This window comes from Poeciliopsis prolifica, unplaced genomic scaffold (assembly GCF_027474105.1).
Source record: "Poeciliopsis prolifica strain line A6 unplaced genomic scaffold, Auburn_PproV2 SCAFFOLD019, whole genome shotgun sequence".
In the NCBI taxonomy this organism is placed as follows: Eukaryota; Metazoa; Chordata; class Actinopteri; order Cyprinodontiformes; family Poeciliidae; genus Poeciliopsis; species Poeciliopsis prolifica.
In genome coordinates, this window is record NW_026562394.1 from 6,783,862 (window position 1) to 6,803,619 (window position 19,758).

The 19,758-nt window shown below is 39.5% G+C and overlaps 1 protein-coding gene across 3 annotated transcripts in view; it reads left to right on the forward strand.

Annotated features, from left to right (window-relative positions):
- Positions 1 to 19,758, forward strand: part of gabra3 (gamma-aminobutyric acid type A receptor subunit alpha3) — a 156,069-nt gene that overhangs the window by 44,551 nt on the left and 91,760 nt on the right. For all 3 annotated transcript variants that reach the window (XR_008606877.1, XM_055043622.1, XM_055043623.1), the window contains exon 3: positions 16,817 to 16,938. Coding sequence is in view for 2 of the 3 variants with exons in the window: in XM_055043622.1 (XP_054899597.1) it covers positions 16,817 to 16,938 (122 nt within the window). In the remaining variant the exon portion in view is untranslated. The remainder of the gene's footprint in view (positions 1 to 16,816; positions 16,939 to 19,758) is intronic.

Below are 19,758 nucleotides of genomic sequence, written 5' to 3' on the forward strand. Positions count from 1 at the left end.
AGGTCAAGTGCGTGTTATATTTATTGGAAGGATTTGGGAACTGCATTAATGTGGGTCATTTGGTCAAAGAGGAACACTGGCTCTCTGCAATGTACATGCTTGAAATAAATCAGAAACATCTATTCAGCCTTTTTGTGTTTGCATTGAAGACTTTCTTACAAAGGTGACTTTTTAAGTAGAAATCTAAACACAACCATTCATTTAAAAAGGACTTTTCTAGTTTTAGATCTGCATCTTTGCAACCATTTCATCGTTTTTGTCAATATTTTTTCTTGCAAATCGGCCTCCATTAAAAGAGTCATAGTCATAATTGCTGCTGATTTGTTTGCTGCGCATCCACAATACAAATCTCTGCAGATTCTAAAAGTGCTTCACTGGTAACTGTGGATGTCAACAGAGTACAGGTGACCTCATTGTCACATTCAAGAAACCAGTGTGAGATGATTTCAGCTTTGCAGCATAGCGCATCATCCTGCTGGAAGTAGCCATCACAAGATGAGATTATGGAGATGGGCATGTGTCAGTGGTAACGTGGAAATATCCATGATAACGCCAGTTTGAAAAGTTAATACCAGGCAAGATGGACTTAAGCCTTTATGCTATTTACAACCAGTTTGGACTCTATACCTTTTGAATCCTGCAGCTGATTCATTGGACAAGGTAACATTTTTCCAATATTGTGTCGTCCATGGTAGTATAGCCTGTGCCACCTGTAGCCTGACGAGACGTGACCTTCTGCTTTTACATCATGTTGCTGACATTTGATTGATTGAGCCACTGTTTGGGTTAGCAAGCAATTGAACGGCTGTGCCTAATTGTTCTCATTTTGGACAGCTGACCACGCTGTGACGCCTTCCAGTTTCACTCATCTAAATTCTAATTACTTCAGACTTCCAGTCAATTTTCTATTGATATGGCGAGGATCTGATCAGTGATGTTCTAAGTTGCCAATCAGCCGTTAAGCCCTGCAGGTGTGCGTCAAAGCAAAGCAGGAAGGGGATTTCTCAGCCACAGTCTGAGCAAAAGCCGGTGCTGAACATTTGACGCGTTTCTGAATTCCTACACTTGACAGTCGGGCAATAAAGCCTCTGCTGCACATTCTTTTTTTGTTGATCTAACATAAGGTATGCAGGATCTGTGCGGGCTCTGAGTCACCTCCCATGAAAGCGCAACATATGAGACAACCACTGCAATCCATCTGCATCCGTCCCCCAGCAGCAACATCCACCCCCAAATCCCTCTGAACTAGTCAGATGTGGGGAAGCTTAAGACAAGAAAGCTATTCAGTGCAGATTAGGATCCCTAAACCCGTCAATGTCTTTAGAAATATCACGTGGGCTCACTCAAACTGCTGACAATAAAAAGAAAGTTTAGCTCATGAATAGCTTGTTTTGAAATGCAGAGTATGGGATGTATTTTGTATTTTTAGTGGCGGAGTTAGTAAAAAAATAAAAATAAACAAACTGGGCAAAAATCTAATCTAAAAAGACGGAACTTAGACAGATAGTACATCTCAGTGCAGTGTTTGCTGAACCAGCACTAAGTGAATTGTAATTGGAGTGAGTTTTATCTTTCATCACGGCTTCACCAATCAATTATCAATGTTTTTTTTTCACATTTTTTTTTTAAATCCAAAGTATCGCTGCCACAGATGAAACCGAGTGTTTAACTGTATATTCAAAATAACAGTGTTATTCAGCTCCCTAATCATTTGCTGTGAAACATTACCCTGCCAGTTCAGTCAGGTGCAATCCAGTTTGTCATGTCAGATTAGCTCAATTATGACTTTAAACTGAGGAAAGGTTCGTTTCAAACTACATGCAGGAAAGAATCCAGCAGAACCGATATATAAAAGCTGGAGTCATTTCATTCTCACGTTAGTTTGTCAAAGAGACAGGCTCAATTTATATACTGGAAATGTATCGACTCCTATTAGCAACAAAGGCTTCATTCTGACCCATACCGCTGTTAAAAGGATCTTCCTTCAAAAGATTTTGGTGTTCTTTTTTTTATATAGAAATATGCGATGCAGTCATCTGCATCTCAGGTACACTTTTAAAAAATCAAAAAAGAAAATGCATCTAATTTACAGAAAGTGACTAGCATCAGAAAATTTTACATTTGGTTTAGTTGGAAACTAAATGTCATGACTCTTTTTCCAAGCAGTGAAATCACCTTTCATGTCAAGCTCGCAACACCCTTCACAGTAGAAGATATTACTGACTGTAGATGACAAAAGATTTAGCTTTCTCACAATGTTTCGATTTTCAATTTTTTGTTCCTGTGCTTGTATATCAGTTGTGAACCTCCAGCCCATCGCCAATGTTTGTGTCAGCGATGATCATAATTGAAATTCCTCGCAGAAGGCGTCATTCCAGCAGGACTAACTCAGGATTTTAATTGGCATTTCAGAGCCTTTTACTATGTCATAAAGCAAAAGTAATACGTTTTATGCAACCATCCATCCGGGTGCCTTTGTTGCACCCGAGCGCAGTGTCAGACTGTCTGCTGCGTTTGCTGTCACTTGTTAGTGTTAATTTCTGTCCTCTGCTTCCTGTGTTGAGCGCGGGAGACGGAGCGCCGGAGTAAAAATAAGTTAGTCATTATGCCACCCACCACCTCAACACGGCCAACCTGAGGGGAAACATAAAAACTGGATCACTCTTTTAAATGACTGGAAAGGATAAATTGAATATTCAGAGCAAGGTCCTTTTTTTTCTCGCTTTTTATTTTTTAACATCTCACATTTTCTCGTAAAGGTGAATTTTTTTTTTTGGTGACTGCTTTAAATACCTGACAAATTAAAGACTTATGTGGTGCCAATGGCCAACGTGAGCTTATGCCTTGGATGAATGGATGTGATTTTACGAATGTCTCGCAAGAGCAGGCGTTACCATAAAGGAGGCGAAATACTGGAAGGAATTAAAGAGGCCACTCCACATCCTGCTTCTGCCAACAGATGCTGTAAAATTTGCGCCCTGATGCCAAGTGCTCCACGAGGATAATGCACTGATGAATCAATGACATTCGTCTGGCTTATTAATCTCGTTTCGGCTCTTGTGACTTTCGAATGTGACAGTAAACTCTTTCATGGCGATAAACAAGCTGCCTGTTTCAAACAGATTGCATTGACAGGTTTTCTCTTTTTTTTTCTGGTTTCATTGTCCGTTTTTACAATGCAACTCGCATTCAGCCATTCGAACACAAAAACACACACATTCACATCCCTATGCATGCACATCGAGAAAGTCAGTGTCTTACCTAATGAGTCCGAAAGAATATTTGCTGGCTTGTTTGAGTTAATTACTAGAAAATAACTTCCCCAAGTATGTATACTGACATAATCAAGCTGAAAAATACATATTCATACCTCTATCAGATTTAGTCAGGATTGAGTCTGTATGTTTACAAGGAAAAAAATCACTTCTCTACTTTTGCTGTTTATCAGAATCAAAATAAGACGGACTAAATCTTTGACATTAGATGTTATTCTAACTTTTATAGTGAATAATTCTTCAATTCAGCACTGTAAAACAGGTGGTTTAACTTGATAGTCAACAAGAAAATTGTTTTGGTTGTAACTCACAAATTAAGGTTCATGGATTTGATTTAACAAGAGATAAGTTGTCTGAACTTTGTTTCTTCTGTTCATTAATCTTGAATTGTGAGTTTTAACTTAATGCTGCACTTTAAACCAAATTATCTCACAATATGCAATAAAAAAAACAGGCCTCACCTTGTTAAAGAGCACACATCCCTCTATTATCAAGTTAAAATAACTGCACTTAAATTTCTTTTTCACAATGCATGAACAAAATGTCTGATCTGGTGATGAATCCAGCTCAAAAACATTTTATGTAAACAGTTGTCATTTGCATGCTGAGAACTGGATTAAAATAAACATTTGCCTTGACATAAAAGAGTCGTATTAATGTAAAACACTTCCATGTGACTCACGGTGTAACACAGGACAAAAACATGCTGCTAACCACTCTGGGAAATATCTCCCACTCCTGTCTTTTTCTCAAGTGCCAACATAAAAACTCCAGTTTATTCAACTCTTGGAGGTTTGACAAAATTAATAAAAAGCTAACACAACTCACTACTGCGGGTTTATCTTTCACAAACTCACATTTAGTTTCAGAATCTAAAACTCGCTAAATTGATTTGAGGAGAAAATATCGGCAACTCGAATGTTTCACAGTGACTGGTGTTCACATCTACACGCACTGAAAAGTGGCTTTTATTCCCATTCAAATAATAAATATGTTTTAGGTGGGATAAGGGCGGCACGGTGTCACAATTGGTCTTTATTTGGTGTTTCCAGGTTCTTCCCATGTACGTTCAGCAGCAGTATGAGTAAATTGCTATTGAAGATATACTACATTTCATCATGTTTCTGCAGCACCATTTGGAAAATGTGCTATTTTTACTGGAGGGCATCATAAAGTGGGAGTCTCCTACTCGCCCTTGCCTAATTATAGCACAGATTCCTGCCGTAACGTGCTGCGTCATGCTTTTTTTTTTTCTGGAAAGGCCACCACCCAAAATACACTGAAACAACTTTACCAATGGACCAATTCATATTACTGGAGGCCATTTCAGATAGCAATATGCACAGGTCCACCAATATGAGTAACATTCACTTTGCTTTACAGATAGAAAATATTAGTTTCTGCTGCAGTCATCCGAAAAAGAAAATGAAGCGGTGAGAGAAATCATCTTGAAAGCAGAGTGAGGGGAGAAAAACATGTGTTACTGAGACAGCAGAGGAAGGAAAGGATAACACCGATGTCAGAGAAGGATGGGCTCCAATATTCTCACGGAGAATCCTCTGCTTCTCAGCCAGATGGGGGGGAAACAGAGGTTGGTTGTAAAATGTGCAGCGTGCCGCCCTCACCCACAGCATCTCTAAATCAAAGCAATTTAGGCAGAGTAACAAGAAATATGGACCCATTCCATGGTTGGAAATTACATGGAGTGTCGTACGTCACCTGCGTAGCAAGGATTAATGAGCGAAACTACAACAGGATGTGTCGTCATGGTTCCGTCTGACCCCTTAGATTTCATTTGATTTCCCTCTGAATCTGTTCAAAGAAAAATAAGCGATACTGCCATAATTCCAGCAGCATAATTAGACTTTGGATGTGAAAAAAAAAAACAGTCAAACGCCGTCAGCAGTGGAGCTGATTTTCATCTCGCTTTCCTTTGCCTTGTACGGAAGCAGTCACAATTGGAAACAGGCTGGTGATTCTGTCCGCCGTGAAAAACGACCGCATCGTTTGAGGAGTCGGGTTTTTACGGCTGTGAAGCTGCTCTGTGGAGCGCGCTTAGGGTTATAAATGATATCTTCGCTGCAGCTGATGGCGTTTATTTTTTATTTTTTTTGTAATCCCCGTAGATGTCAGGGGGCCGCATGTGACAGCGAGAGTCGTGGTTTACCTCTGAATACACCCAGATACCAGGCTGATGTCACAATTGTTGATATCACACATTTGAAATCAAGCCCTGTGTTCAATATCACTGGCTGCTCCCTATAGAGCGTGGAGGATCTTGAAAATAAAAAATGCTCATGTAATAAGTCCACTGCTTTTCAAATTGCTTATTTTTGATCCACAAGATTAATTGATTGCAGTAGCGAAAAGCTGTGGAATGACACACAGACCCCAGCTGACTAAAACCCTATTAATTTTAGAAGAAAAAAGAGGAAACACTTAAAATGGCAAAGAAGAAAAAAAGACAAGCAAGACGTTTGTCTGCCCTCTTTCTGACCTTGGTTGTCATGGCAGTGAATTAAAGCCGCTTCAAGATCAAGAACGACAAGGCAGGCGAAAATTGTTAAATTCACAGATCAAGGAAGGCAAAAGCTTTTACTGCATCGGACTGGGGCAATGGAGATTGTGTGTGGGATGAAAACACTGAATATGTTGAGAAGCATCGACATATGAGGAGTTTTGCCAGGCAAGTTGGAAACATCCTGAAAATTTCTTCAATTTTGGCCTCGTTCCGTAGTCGGACGACTGGAATGGCGCAAAGTTTCACGCAGCACAAACACAAAATTAAGAATTTCTGTTTCATTTCTATTGCAAATATCTTACCAAATTAACTTAGTTAATGAAAGTTAATGAAACAGTATTACTTCTGGATACTGTTTCCAAAAGTAACTTTTGGAAACAGTATCCAGATAATTTTCACTATTTTTTCACCAAGTGAAAAACATTGACAGTAGAACTAATACTTGTAAATCAATAACGAGTAACAACTGATTAAAGCCATGCTCCTTTATCTTTCTAAAAGATATTTATAAGTTAGTTTTATCTTACTTCAAGTGCACCAAGATCTGCTCTTGAAACAAAAAAAATCTACTTTGCAAAATGTTCTGTTTCGTACTGCAGGTGAATCCATGTTTAAAATCTATGATTAAATCTCAGACTGCAGTGTTTTACAAGCAACTATTGAACCAGCTTCCACAAAGTGTTAGATAAGGTCATTTTTCTTTAGTGCGAGGTACAGAGCAGCAGCGACTGAACCGGCTGTACCGCTGCGGCTAATGGTAATCAATGAGTGAAGCGAGGCCTGAAGTGGCGCCGGCTTCGCGTTTGATCTGGACGTGTTTAAAACAGATTCCTGGACGTTGTCGTGACAATTACCAAACTACTATTGATAATCTTTCCCTAGATAAAATTGCTCGTCCAAGCTAAGACTGCGTCATAAATTATCTGTGCTCCATGAAGTTATGAACTTTTTCAGGTTCATAACTTTTGAGGACTTTTGTTTTTTGTTTGTTTTGTTTTTTTCCCCAGAAGTCAAATTACAACCTAACTTGGCACGTAGTGTGTAAACACTGCAGAGTGTATCCAGTGGAAGGTGGTTTGAAGATTCACTAAAAATGTCCCTCAGGTGCTTGCCTTATGAAGAGAGCCAGATATGAAACTGGAAACGTTCCAGCAGCGTTAACAGGGGAATATCTAAGGTTCTGACAGGATGCATGGATCCATGTGCAAAAGTATTCTTGTCTTTGAAGTCCTCTTTCTGTCAAGTAGAAACTTTAAACTTTAATATATTTTAATTAAATGTTATGTGATCCATAGTTTAACTTTTTTTTTACTTTTTATTTACACCAGCCCTGCTTAGTCTGCTTTGATCCAACTCTACTTTGTGTGGGGCAGAGGAGGAGAATAAAGGGGGAGATTTTTGAATAAGTTTGGATTGTTTGACACAGTGCAGTGTGAAAGTGAACCGCACCAGCTCACAAATATGGAAAGGTAAAAACCAGCAGGCATTTTAGTCTAAATAAACAAACATTTATTTGAGAACATTAGCGAACCTCATGAAGTCCAAGGAACAGCCGAAATCAGATCAGGTAAAAAACTGTGGGGAAGTTTAAAGCGGAACAAAATGCCAAGGTTTTGACATCCAACAGACGTCTGTCTAATCCATCCTAAACACACAACTCGAACTTCCAAGTGTTTACAATGGACCAGTCAAAACGCAGCCAATTATAAATCTGTGATATCACTTGAAGATTGCTGCTTCAATCTGTGATGTGACAAAGTGTGAAACTATTTAAAGAGACAGATTTACAAAGTCTTCTGAGAAAACTGCAGAAAAAAGCAAACAGTAATGTGCATCCAAAACACAATAATCTAGTGTGAATGTAAGTTTCAATCAAGTTAACTCAAGTTGTTTTTTAAACATAACAGTCATATTTTGTGTTTCGTGAAGTTATACAATCACAATCCAAGTCTATTAATTTCAATTCCCTGCATTCCAACTCAATCTAATTACAATCTAATTCAATACAGTCAGAGTCAGCACAGAGAGTTTAAAAGGGACGACTTTACCTTATTGAACTGCATCTGGGTCGCTGGTATCAAGACCCAGATTTTGAGATGTGGGACTCAGCCAGGTGTGAAATCGACCCGCCGCAGGGAAACAGAACCTAACTTTTCAACAGAGCCGCAGTGATAAATATTTATCATCCCATGGAAATCTCTGCTCCAGAGAAAATATTACATGTGCTTCAGCCCAGTTTGCCAGTCTGAGCAAGAATGAGTCAAGTGAATACACAAAGGTCATGCTGCATTTCAGAACAACTAATCTGCATGACCTCACATGCTGTGGGGCTCTTATTTTGAAATGTTCCTTTGTGACGGTTTCAACAAAATGCCTCCATAAGCAGATGATATGTTCACTATGAGTATTTTCAGAGGTTAAAACCAAAAAAAATAATAAATCCTGGCGTTGGGCTGGGTGATAAATTTTATGGAATAATCAAATTTTGGTGTTTTAAGGTAACTTTTTTGGATTTTTTTTTTTTTTAACCAATTCACTCCTACAGATTTCATAATTCAGAGTTATGTCAGCAAGCATTTTCTGCAGCTTTATGATCAACTTTTCAGATCAACTTTATGTGGCTTCATGAAATGCAGGAATTTCAAACGATTGTGTGAAACAATTTTCTGTTTTGAAGAAAGAACCACATGAAGTGAGTTTCTCAATTCTCTGTTGTGCAACCCACAGAAGGGATCTTTAAAATACTTTAAAAAACATTTTTGTAAAATATTTTCTGATTTATAAAAAAATAATTTTAAAGAAAATAAGTGATGCATCGAGCTTGAAAAATGTCAGATTTTATTTTTAAGCCCTGCTACAAAGTAGATCGATGTCTGTCCCTTCTGAATAAAATGCTTATGTTTTTAATTACCAAAGACAAAATAAAGCATTGATCTGTCAAACAGTTGGGAATAAAAGCAAAGCCGGTCCATGTCGCGCCCAGCGAAGAGGAGAAAACCGCAAAGAGTTGTAACACTCCAACCTTAGGGAGGAAACGCGAAACCCATTTCTGCTGAAACCAACTCCTGCATCGAGCCTCTCAACGCTGATGTCTCCGCAGATTCTCAATTCAGAGCAGATCCTGCTGAACACATCTATCAAAGCAGAAGACAGACACTGGAATATTTATTTATTTTTATTTATTTATTTATTTTTTTTTTTGCCTGAGGAACACCTTCTGGGAGATTTCCTGCCAACGCCCAACCCCCGCCGTCTCCCCGTCGCCTACCCTAACCCTCCACCCGCTCGCTCCGGCTTCACTCCCGTGCCCATTATCTGCCCCAAACAGACAAGTGGAATACAGAACAAAGAGGCTCACAAAGAAAAATCAGTCACATTGTAAGGCCTGTGAAGGATACAAGGTATCCTCTGGTAGGAAACAATCCGCCGCACAACGCCCTGCTGCGCAGCATTATCAATACATTGTTGGAGGAATTTTCAAGCGGCGAGTGGGAGGATCTGGTGTAAGGAAGATTAGTCGCGATGCAAAGGTTACCTCATGAATAGATACAAGCTCCAAATTCACCATCTAATCAACAGAATGCTAATTAGAAATTCCTGCTTTCTGGCTCCTTCTCCTTTGTGGGATTTAGATGTTAGGAATACGGAAAGTTTTTATTTTTTATTTTACTTGAGTAAAGAAAGCGATTCGTCTATAACTTAGACTAGAAACCAACAAGTGTCCAAATGTGAAAACTCAGAGCGGTGTGTCGCTTCCATTCGAGTGTTTTACTGCATGATCAGGGTCGTTAGCAGCGGTGGGATTTCAGGATTCTTCCTCTTGCTTTTGCTGTAATTTCACCTCAGATGAGGTAAAGGAGATCAGGCCGGGTCCTGAGGCAGCCATTTTGAGTTGTTTGAATAAAAAAAAATCACCAAAGTTCTTCAGTTTGAATCTTCTCTTGTGTTTCTTTAACATTTCAGTGTTGATGATTAAAAGAACCATAATTTATTGCTTTTTGGACAGGGTTCATAAATGTGTAACGTGGCATTGTGAGCGACAGCGTTTCAGTGTCGTATGAATATCGCCCTCAAAGTGCTTTCTACCAGTTGAAGTTTTCGACATTTTGAGACATTATAACATGGTGAATCATAGAAAAGGAGTGGTGTGCATTTTTATTCAAAATGAAACAGTTCAACCAAGCCATGCAGAAAAAAAAACTTCTAAATTATTAAAGAGAGTACTCAGCTCAGAAGGGGAAAAAAGTTCAACTTTCTAGCTTAAATGAAAAATATGTTCTGGTGGAAAAGAAACATTGGACATCATACTGAACTGAAGTTCATGGAAGGAAAGATGAAGGTGAACTCAATACATTCCTGAAAGAAACGACACTAAAAGCCAGAGCAATGACGAAATGACACAATGGCCTAGTCAAAGTCGAGAGCTAAATTCAATTGAATATTTGTGGAAAGACCTAAAATTGTGTTTGCAGTGTGCAGTTTTGCCAAGATGAAGCCTGAAAAGTATTTCACCGGTTCAAAAAAAATATAAAAAATATTCACTCAGAAGGCAGTGAATATAAATACCTGCCACACTTTGAGATTTTTGGTCAAAAAAAAAAAATCATAATTATGAACTAAATTGTGTTGATTTCTCACATCAAATCATTGAAGCCTGTGGTTTTAATTTCAAGGGGTTTGAAGACTTTAGCTTTGTGTCTTAGCCCTTCCTGTTTCCAGAGCCCATTATGTAGCACTTAAATATTCCTAAAAGCATAGACAGCCTGCTTTTCATGGAAATGTTTCCCGTTAGAAAAGCCTATCCTGTTAGAAATCCCGTTTCACGGGAGCCGCAGGTTGATTATGGCTTTACTCACCATATTGGCATCGATTTCTCACTATAAGATCTCCCTAGATCATCTTAGCCTCCAGGCAAAAACTGGAAATAAAATATGGCGGTGAAATCAGATTGTCCTTAACGGCATTAGATATTCAACACGCAGGTTGGAGGATGGCATAACTTCCCTTATGTAACAAGACCGATCAGTTACTGAATGAAACGCTCATTTGCATTTGAACTTTCGTCTGCATAATTACCCCTCTTCGCTCAGATCCATTCGCCGTCACGCTGTAAGCTCACAAAAAGGCACGCTCGCCTCCCACTGCCACCAAAGCAGCTTTCATCACTGCTCGCTTCATCCGGCTCAGTCCACACCTCCTTGTTGGCACCTGCGCGCCCTGACGGACCTACGCTACCTTCAACCTCCCAAGCCTCCAATCCTTCACCTGTCAGATCGGTTCAACGCACCAACCCTGGATCAGAGCCTGACCGCTCACTCAGAGCAACCCCGGTCCGCTAACTCGGCCCGCCGGGGTCCTCAGACCACACACACACACACACACACACACGTTTGTTGCCACAGGTTCAGCGTTTCCTGTTCGCAATGCATGCCAATGCATCAATCGACATCACCGAATTCATCCAGCGGCATAAAGGCACAGGGAGCAGCTGTTTGTTGAAGTCGGGATCAAAGGGCCTTTGACACCATCTGTTAAATATTGATCCAAAAATCTAAAAAAAAAATGTGCACAGCATCTTTTCAGTGAAACAAGAGAGGAATAATTAATTAAAGGCGTGCTGAGAGAATGCAGCTTATTAGGCAACTTCATTTTCACAGGGTTATATCACATTTCACACTGCGTCTTCCGCAAAGTTTGGGCTTATTTTATTCGGTTGCATAATTGTGCTCAGGGACATTTATCCCTGACTTAATACATTTCTTGTTTAATTAAACCATTAGAGGATTGTGAAGGTGTTTATTGTGCCTAATTTCTGCTGCTATGTGAGCATAACAAACCTGTACATTTCAATGCAAAATTAAATCCTAACAGTTACTTTAAGGGGGCTAAATGTTTGAATATATATTACACTTATATGTTACGCTGCTGGCAAACAGGAGAAGCTGAGCTGAAAGCGATTTGCCTTCGAGATGCAGCTGAAAACGAGGCAAACGCCAGTGCATTAGGGCCTGGGAAGGAGTGTGTGTTGCAGGTTTAACTCTGATCTGTTTTTAATCATCTCTCAATCAAAGCCCGCCTCGGGTAAACATCAACTGTTCCCTGCTTCATTAAGGCCGTGCTGTTTGTTGGAGGTGGTCATTTTTGTGTCACAAATGCAAAAGAAGTGGACTATCTGTTTGCTTTTCTCTCGACAGCTGCTGCTGCCAGCGCAAATTATTTAGAGCTGAGCTGCAGGCTTGTATTATTCCACCCTAACTAAACTAGCTGCACCTACATATCTATATTCATCCTTTTTGTTTTTTCATGTTTCACTTTCCAGCGTCATGAATCACCAGCGAGCGATGACGGCTATCTCAAAATAGCAAATAGATTATTCAGACGATTAATTTATGTTTACTAAGCCGAGGACTGGATTGACAGTTTCACTGCTGCCAAATGTCTCATTCGAGTGTTTTGGAGTTTTTTCTCTTTTTTTTGTTTTGTAAGTGTGGGAAAATCTCTACAAGCTTGTTTGCGGCCCATGGAAACTGGCAATTTTGTGCCAAGAGTTCATTTGCAACGTTGGCTGACATGGCACAGTCATTGGTATCTTCACCAATCTCGTTGAAATTAATCCAACTGAAAGTTTGTTTGTTTTTTTAATGTAGACTTTTTGAACTTGATGATTATGATGACGTAAGACACCAGACTGAGTCACAAACCCTTTGATATTAAATAATATGATGAGTGGGCCTTTTTAGCATTATAGCAGTATAAACTTAAGGCTAAATTTACACAAAAATGGTGCAAAAGAATGAAGAATCAACCTTCTTCCATAATGTTCTCATCCAATATTTTGGATGAGATATTTGGTAGAGTTTTATTCACAAACTTCTTAAAAAATAACCAAACTTCACTATGGAGTCCCTTTCCACAAATGCAGAAGTGGTAAAACAGACAAAACGAGCTCTAAAAACAGAACCTAGTGGTAAAATGATCAACCCTTGTCAAAAGCATGAAAACAATATGAATGTAAAGCAACTCACTGCTGAATTGAGTAACTTCATATTAAGTTTTCAGCTAATTTTGGGATGTAAGAAACTGCTCCACTTCAGCCAACTTTTAAATGGTTCCACCAGGGGCTGGAAGAAAGAACTGGTTGGTGAAGTCGACCAAAGGTCCACAGTTACTTTGTTTGTTTGTTTGTTTGCTTGTTTTTTCATTCTCATGCTGTGGAGCGTGAAAAGCTTCCATCCAGACCATTGATGGTGTGAACTAAAGAGAAGCAGACACAAGACATGATCTGGAAAGTAATTATTTTTGCAGCAGAAATTTTCTCCCAGCTGAATTTTTCTTACTTTTTCTGTGTGAAATAAAGCCACTGCAATAATAATAATAATAAAAAAAGCTATATTTCTTAATAATTTATCAACATTGTTTCAACTCTCCACATGTTTGTCTCTTAAATTTGCAGTGATTTGTATTTTAACCGCCATATTGTAGGCTCCCAGTATTTTTGCTCCACATCAAACATTTTTGAATTGCTTAAAGTAAACAGGCGGATTTCACCATCTTTTCTTCCTCGGGCTTTAAACAGCCACAGTGAAGCGTTTCACTAATGATCAAATCCCCCACTATTCACATCTCGGCTTCAACAATATAGCTTCTGTAGAGCAGAATGTGCAGCTAGAGAGCCCAGCAATTATTAACAATGAACACCGTTCATATGCAAAACACCTAAGCCTTGAAAAACGTTTAATAAGATCTAAGACCCGTCGTCACAATTAAATGAGACAAATCACCTCAGAGGAAACGTGCGACCGTCTTTCTCGAGCCTCGGCGGTCTCGTGCGAACCTGGGTCCTCTCCGGTACTCGGTGGCAGTTTTCAGACGTTTCAAAATGTCAGCTGCAGACAGAATGAATTGATGCGTCTCGAAGAGAACCAAGAAAGTAAAGCCTGCAGCTGGCGGAAGCAAAAAACCCGTGTGTTAAAACAGAAATGACAACCAATTCAGAGAGTGTCCCATTTTTTTATTTTTTTTATTTTTTTTCTGTGCTCATCTGTGAATTTTAACATCTGGTTCCTACTGGAAAATATCGTGTGTGTGTGTGTGTGTGTGTGTGTGTGTGGTGTGTGTGTGTGTGTGTGTGTGTGTGTGCGTGTGCGTGTGTGTGTGTGTGTCGCTCCAGTGAAAACACGCAGATGCTACTCACTACATGAGTGTTTTGTTTTTCCAAAATGCATATTCTAGTGGAGAGCAGGCGTAGCTGGAAAGGTTTCGCAGGGACTGAAGGTTTCTCATTAATTTTTGAATTTGCACAGGGGCTGACTGGGAGGTCACAGAGGCTTTTGCTTGACACATGATTCACGGCGAGTGGGATATTAACTTGACATTTCTGAAGCCTTTTGCAGTCAAAGTTTTTTGAGCTGCTTTTGTCGAATGCGTTGGTCAAAGAGATAAAAGTGGTGTTAAAAGGCTTATTTTAAGTGGAGTCGCTGATATCCGTCTGATTAATGCTGGGAAGAGTGGAATCCTACCTGATTCAGCAGCAACCGGATGTCTGCGTTGCTCTGAAGAGCTTAATACCAAAGCAATGGCACTCTGGGCTTCTTTGTCAGAACTCCAGCTTGAAAACTGGTGTGTCTTGGCTCTGCGTCTGAACAAAACATGTTTCAAGAAGTCAATCAAAAATAATTGTCAGCTTTGTCTGCACACATAGTGCAGGTGTGCAGTCTGTGCCCCTGCTGCTTTTCTCCCAACAGCCTTCATCGCAGCCCTGCTGCTTTCTTCAGTGCGTCAAACTGATGCAAAATGTGGCAGAGATCGTGGTTTTTATTCAGACGTTTGTAGTGGTGACAACTTGTTTTTCCTCATTTGAAATGGAGCGTGTTAATCTGGAAATGCACCATTTTGCCTCCTGAGCACAACACCCTTCAGCGTGAGAGTTGTTACCGAGTTGCTAGCTCGAAACAAAGCCAGAAATGGAACAACAATTTTGAAAATGATCAACTCCAACACTTTAAATGAACACTTTGAAAAGTTTAACTTGACCAAAAGAAAATTATAAACCATGGTTTTTTACAGAGATAAATTGGCTTCCATTCAGGTTGGTTTCTACCTGAGTTTTGTATTGGATTAGTTGTCCATCAGCACCAAACATGCTCAGGGGATTTGCGATCAGCTTAACAAGTTAAAATTTGATTATGGTACATGTGTTTTTTTATGTTTGTTTGTTTGGGGGGTTTTCCACTGTGTCTGTCAATATCTTTTAGCAATCAATAAAAAGACTGTCTTTCAGCTGAAGTCCTTGCCCAGACGCCACGGCCACGCAGTTGTCATTTCGAACACGCTGAGCTGATTACAATGGACGCTGCCTGTAAGTAATAGGATCAGCAAGCCGGCGCGTGTGCAGGGCTTCGGCTTGGGTGGATTCTCACTGTTATTATTGGGCTTGTTGAGTTACAGAAAGCCTTCGTAACAGGAAAGGACAGATTTGTTGCGAGTGGCGGTTCCCTTTCGCAGAATTGAGAAAACGTGTGTAGGCTCCTCTTCAGTTCCTAAAGTCTTTTAAAGCCCCTTCGTTAGGAGATGACGTAAGGCCGGGTCTGGGAGAGAGCGGCGGCGCATCGAGCTGCTCTCCACCAGGATTACTGGGATATTATAGGTCAGCTCCTTGGGGCTTTTTGGTTTAATTAAAGATGGTACTCATTAAGTCATCAGTGTTCCACCTACATTATACTCGACTTTTCATTTCCACTCATTATTGTTCTGCTGGCGATTAGGTGCGATATAAATTAATCAGAGTGGTTTATGGCATGTGATGGATTTGCTAATAAAAGAACTGCTCAGACCTGGAAAGCCGTGATTCGGCAAAAATGTATCAAATCCATAAGAAGTCCGATAGAACCATCATGCACAAACCATTGCTCTTCTAGTTGTGATAGGAGAGTGGCAAGAAGAATTGCTACTGAAGGTTTTCACATGTTGAGACTAAATTTGAATTTTTTTATTTATTTTTTTGCCAAGATGTGCAGGTGGAAACCAGCACTGGAAATCACACCGAACGCTACATCAGCACTGCGAAATGCCATGGCCATACCTTTTTTCATTTCATTGTGTCCTAAGTCCGTTTGGTACCTGCGAATAAACAACTTCACAGCTGTGTACTTAAAGCGTTGTGTACCAGTTTATTGTTAAATCTTACAGGAAATTACTTACTTTAACCGCTTTAATTTGCTTTGTTGGACCAGAGGTACTCCTAAAATAAGCAGAGTGTTTGCTCTTGCGGCCTGGAGCTGGATAACCCTGAATCTGACAGGTGGCGACTGGAAGCAGGTCTGGTATGAAGACATCCACAGTGTCTTCCTAGAAAACATCAGGTCCAAAATGACCAAAACGAGAGAGGTATGGAAGTGAATGTAGTGGAGATATTTTTCTTCAAGCTTGGACAGGGAAGCAATGAAATGGTTAAAATTTAAAAGAAATTAAAAACTTTCTCCTTGGAAAATAACACCAAATACATGATTAGAGCTACATCTGGATGGTTGCGATCAAAACATATTCTAATGAAAAAAAAACTGTCTTGATTTTCTTTTTTTATGAAGCATTTCCTCACCGGGAGCTCTGCGTTTTGGCAATCCTATAATGCCGGCCTGTGAAAAGGCAATCAAATATTGATTAACGCCGGTGGGAAAGTCGTTGATCCAAGAGAATCTCAGTGACGAACAAAAACATCCTACACAAACTGACCAATCTCTATGCAGAACATGTGAATAAACAGATGCCGTTGATTAGTCATGATGGTTATTAAATCTGCACGGCCTCGAAACAGAAAGCTGCGCCGACGCAAGCAGCAGGCTTCCCATCAAACTAAAGACTATTCTCCCGTTCTTTGGGAACATACCTAAGCATGTATGGTGTGTTCCCATGGTTTGGGAACATGCCACAAGCTCAGGGGACTTGCAATCCAATTGTTATGTCTTTTATTGCTTCACTTTTGCGACTCCATCTTTGTCTTTTCTGTCTCCCCCGCCTGCAGGGCAGTCGTTGGACACAGAGAGCCGCTGCCTGATGACAGCAAAGACAACATTACCATTTTCACCCGGATCCTCGACAGGCTCTTGGACGGGTACGACAACAGGCTACGTCCCGGGCTCGGAGGTAACCGAGGAGATTTGTCAGACAAATCGCACACAGACAGTGTTTTCAGCCGTGATGTTGACGGCAACATGGTGCACAAACACACTTGTCGAGCATTATAATAGGTGATGCTTATTCATGCACATTTTAGTTTGTGGTGTCTGAGATGTTACTCTTCATTTTTTCCCCTCCAAAAGAATATTAGCGACGTATGTAAATGTACTTTAAAGTTGCTGTTCTTCGCTGGGCCTGAATTTTTGGCTCTTGGACTAAAAATGTCAAGTCAAATGGACTCCTGGGGCAAAAAGAAAGAAATATTTCTAGTAAAAATGCATTCGAACAACCGTCATACTGTTTTATCAACTCCACAATGTAGTGGTTTGAGGCTACAACCGGCAATTATATTAGTAATCAATTAATCTATTGCTTATTTTGATGATTAATCGGTTAAAAACAAACCTGGCACATTCTGCAGATTTTTAAATTAGCCTCTTTGAGCTTTTCATAAAAAATGTAATTCCTTTTAAAAATAAGAAATTAAATGCAAAGTTTATTTATATTTTGTGCATTTTTGGTGTGATAGTATTTGAGTTTTGTGTTCTTTCGGGAAATGGCCTTTTTTGGAGGATTTATGCTCAAGTTAATGATTAATCGACTACTAAATTAACTGGCGATGACTTCAATAATTGATTAATTATGATTAATAACTTCAACCCCAATTAGTTTTACTAAATAAATATTTCTTTCCTAGTAAAACAAATTTTTTTCAAGTGTTTATTGAGAGAAAATGGCAATAAATAAATAAGAAGTCCCTTCTTTCTTGCAAAAGAATGCAAAACTATGTGGTTACTTTGCATTTCAGATTTCTATAATAATTATTTGTCCCATTTAGAAATAAAAAACTTTCCATCTAATTTAATTCCATTCATCTTAACAATAAATTTTAAAAAATCAGTTGCAGTGGCAACGGAGGGAGGACAGTTAAACTCTCAAGGACTCCTTAAAGCAAGAGGAAGTAAGTTGAGGTTGGCGTGTTGCTCTCGCTCGGACGCAGTCAGCAGATACCGCAGTCCAGCTTGGCAAAGCTCATGAAGGTTATATAGGATTGAAGGTTCTTTAAAGCCTCAGGCAGCTCCAGCGTGATCGCCCATGCTGTATCTGTCTGCACATGCAGAGTCCAAACAGGACTTTTCATTTTCACCACACCGTCTGTCTGTGTTACAGCAAGAAAAATTTCTGTGACGCATCTATTTCTATATCTGTGGAAATGATATTTGTGCTGGTTTGTAGCCCTAAGTGTGATTGTTTACACAGATCCCCCCAAAAATTGCCACAACCCTTTTTTTGCAATTTTTCATGAATATAGTGCCATGTTTAAACGAATTATGCCGCACCGAAATTCAGTTTAGCACTCCTGGATTTCACATGGTGAGTTTACAGCTATATATTTCGGCTCATTGCTCTTTATTAATCACAACTGGTTAACTAAGCAAATCAAAAAAGCATAGTAAAATCCAGACAGCATATGATCTAAAATACTAATACATTATTGTAATCAAATAATGCTAAATAATTCTTTATTAATACAAATCAGAAAGGACGACATAGGACCAGCCCGAGCCACTTTGGCATCTTTTGCAAAATCTTGCGTGATTCTATTTCTTACTCTTTAGTAGGCTTTTCAGTATTATGTAATATTAATATTCACAGTGTTGCCACTGTTTAAAATAATGCAATGAAATCAACAGAACTTGCATCAAAGCATTTCTGATTCTGGATCCAAATTTTTTTGGAAGAAGGAAAATTTGGCTCAACCTAGCAAGACAACAAATGGCACTGGCATGAAAGCGATGTAAAAAACTACAACAACAGGCAACGTTGGTGCACTGAGTGCTGCATTTTGTTGTCTAATCTTTGTAAGTTGTGTGGTTTTTTTTTCCTATTGTAAATGTTTTGGCACAACCGCAGCCTGATGCAAACAAAATGTGTCGCCTTGACCATGGATGACGCTGTGTGTGAGTTTACTGTCATGAAAATGTGGAGTTTCAGAGCTCAGCAAAGTTTGATTTATTTTAGGTGGAGTATAGAATATTTTTTAGAATTGGTGCAGAATTCTTTGTTTTAGGAAATTATATTATTATTAAGTTGATATTAAAGTTTTGTGGGGTTTTTTACCCCTTTTTATGGCACCTTTAACATTTGTTTATACCTTCTAAGCCACGGGTCGACTACGGTATGGCATGTATTTGTACACATTTGCGAATAAATTCTGCTCTGGACTTTAACTAGACCATTCTAAAACATAAGTATGCTTTACTCTAAACCCATTCCCTTTGAGCTCTGGATTTGCATTTTTTCAGTTTCATCCTATATTTTGTTCTCGCCAAGCTCCTCTGACCCTGCTAAAGAAGACCATCCACCAGAGTATGAACTGCCACTACTATGCTTCCCGTCGGTATGGCATATTGAGGGTGTAAGTTTTGCCCCAAACGCAGCATTTTGAAAGTAATATTTAACTTCTGTCTTCCATAAAGAGCCATTTAATTTTTGGTTGTACCACATCGTTTAGTCTTTTTCTTATTTTGTTTTGTGTTGTTTAGTTTTGTTCCCCTTCAATCCGAAGCGTCCCCCTCTAACCAGAGACGACTCGCCGGCCCATGATGAAGTCAGGTCACTCTGTGCGGCTCCGCTATGGAAATTCATTTCCCTCTGGGTGAAAGTCTTTCTTCAATCGCACCCAAATGGCAAATAAGCATATATGTCAGTGAAAGTCCCACTAATTGAGGCCATTTGATTCAAATATTCGTCCCTCCAGGGACAACATACTGCATAACAGTGAGC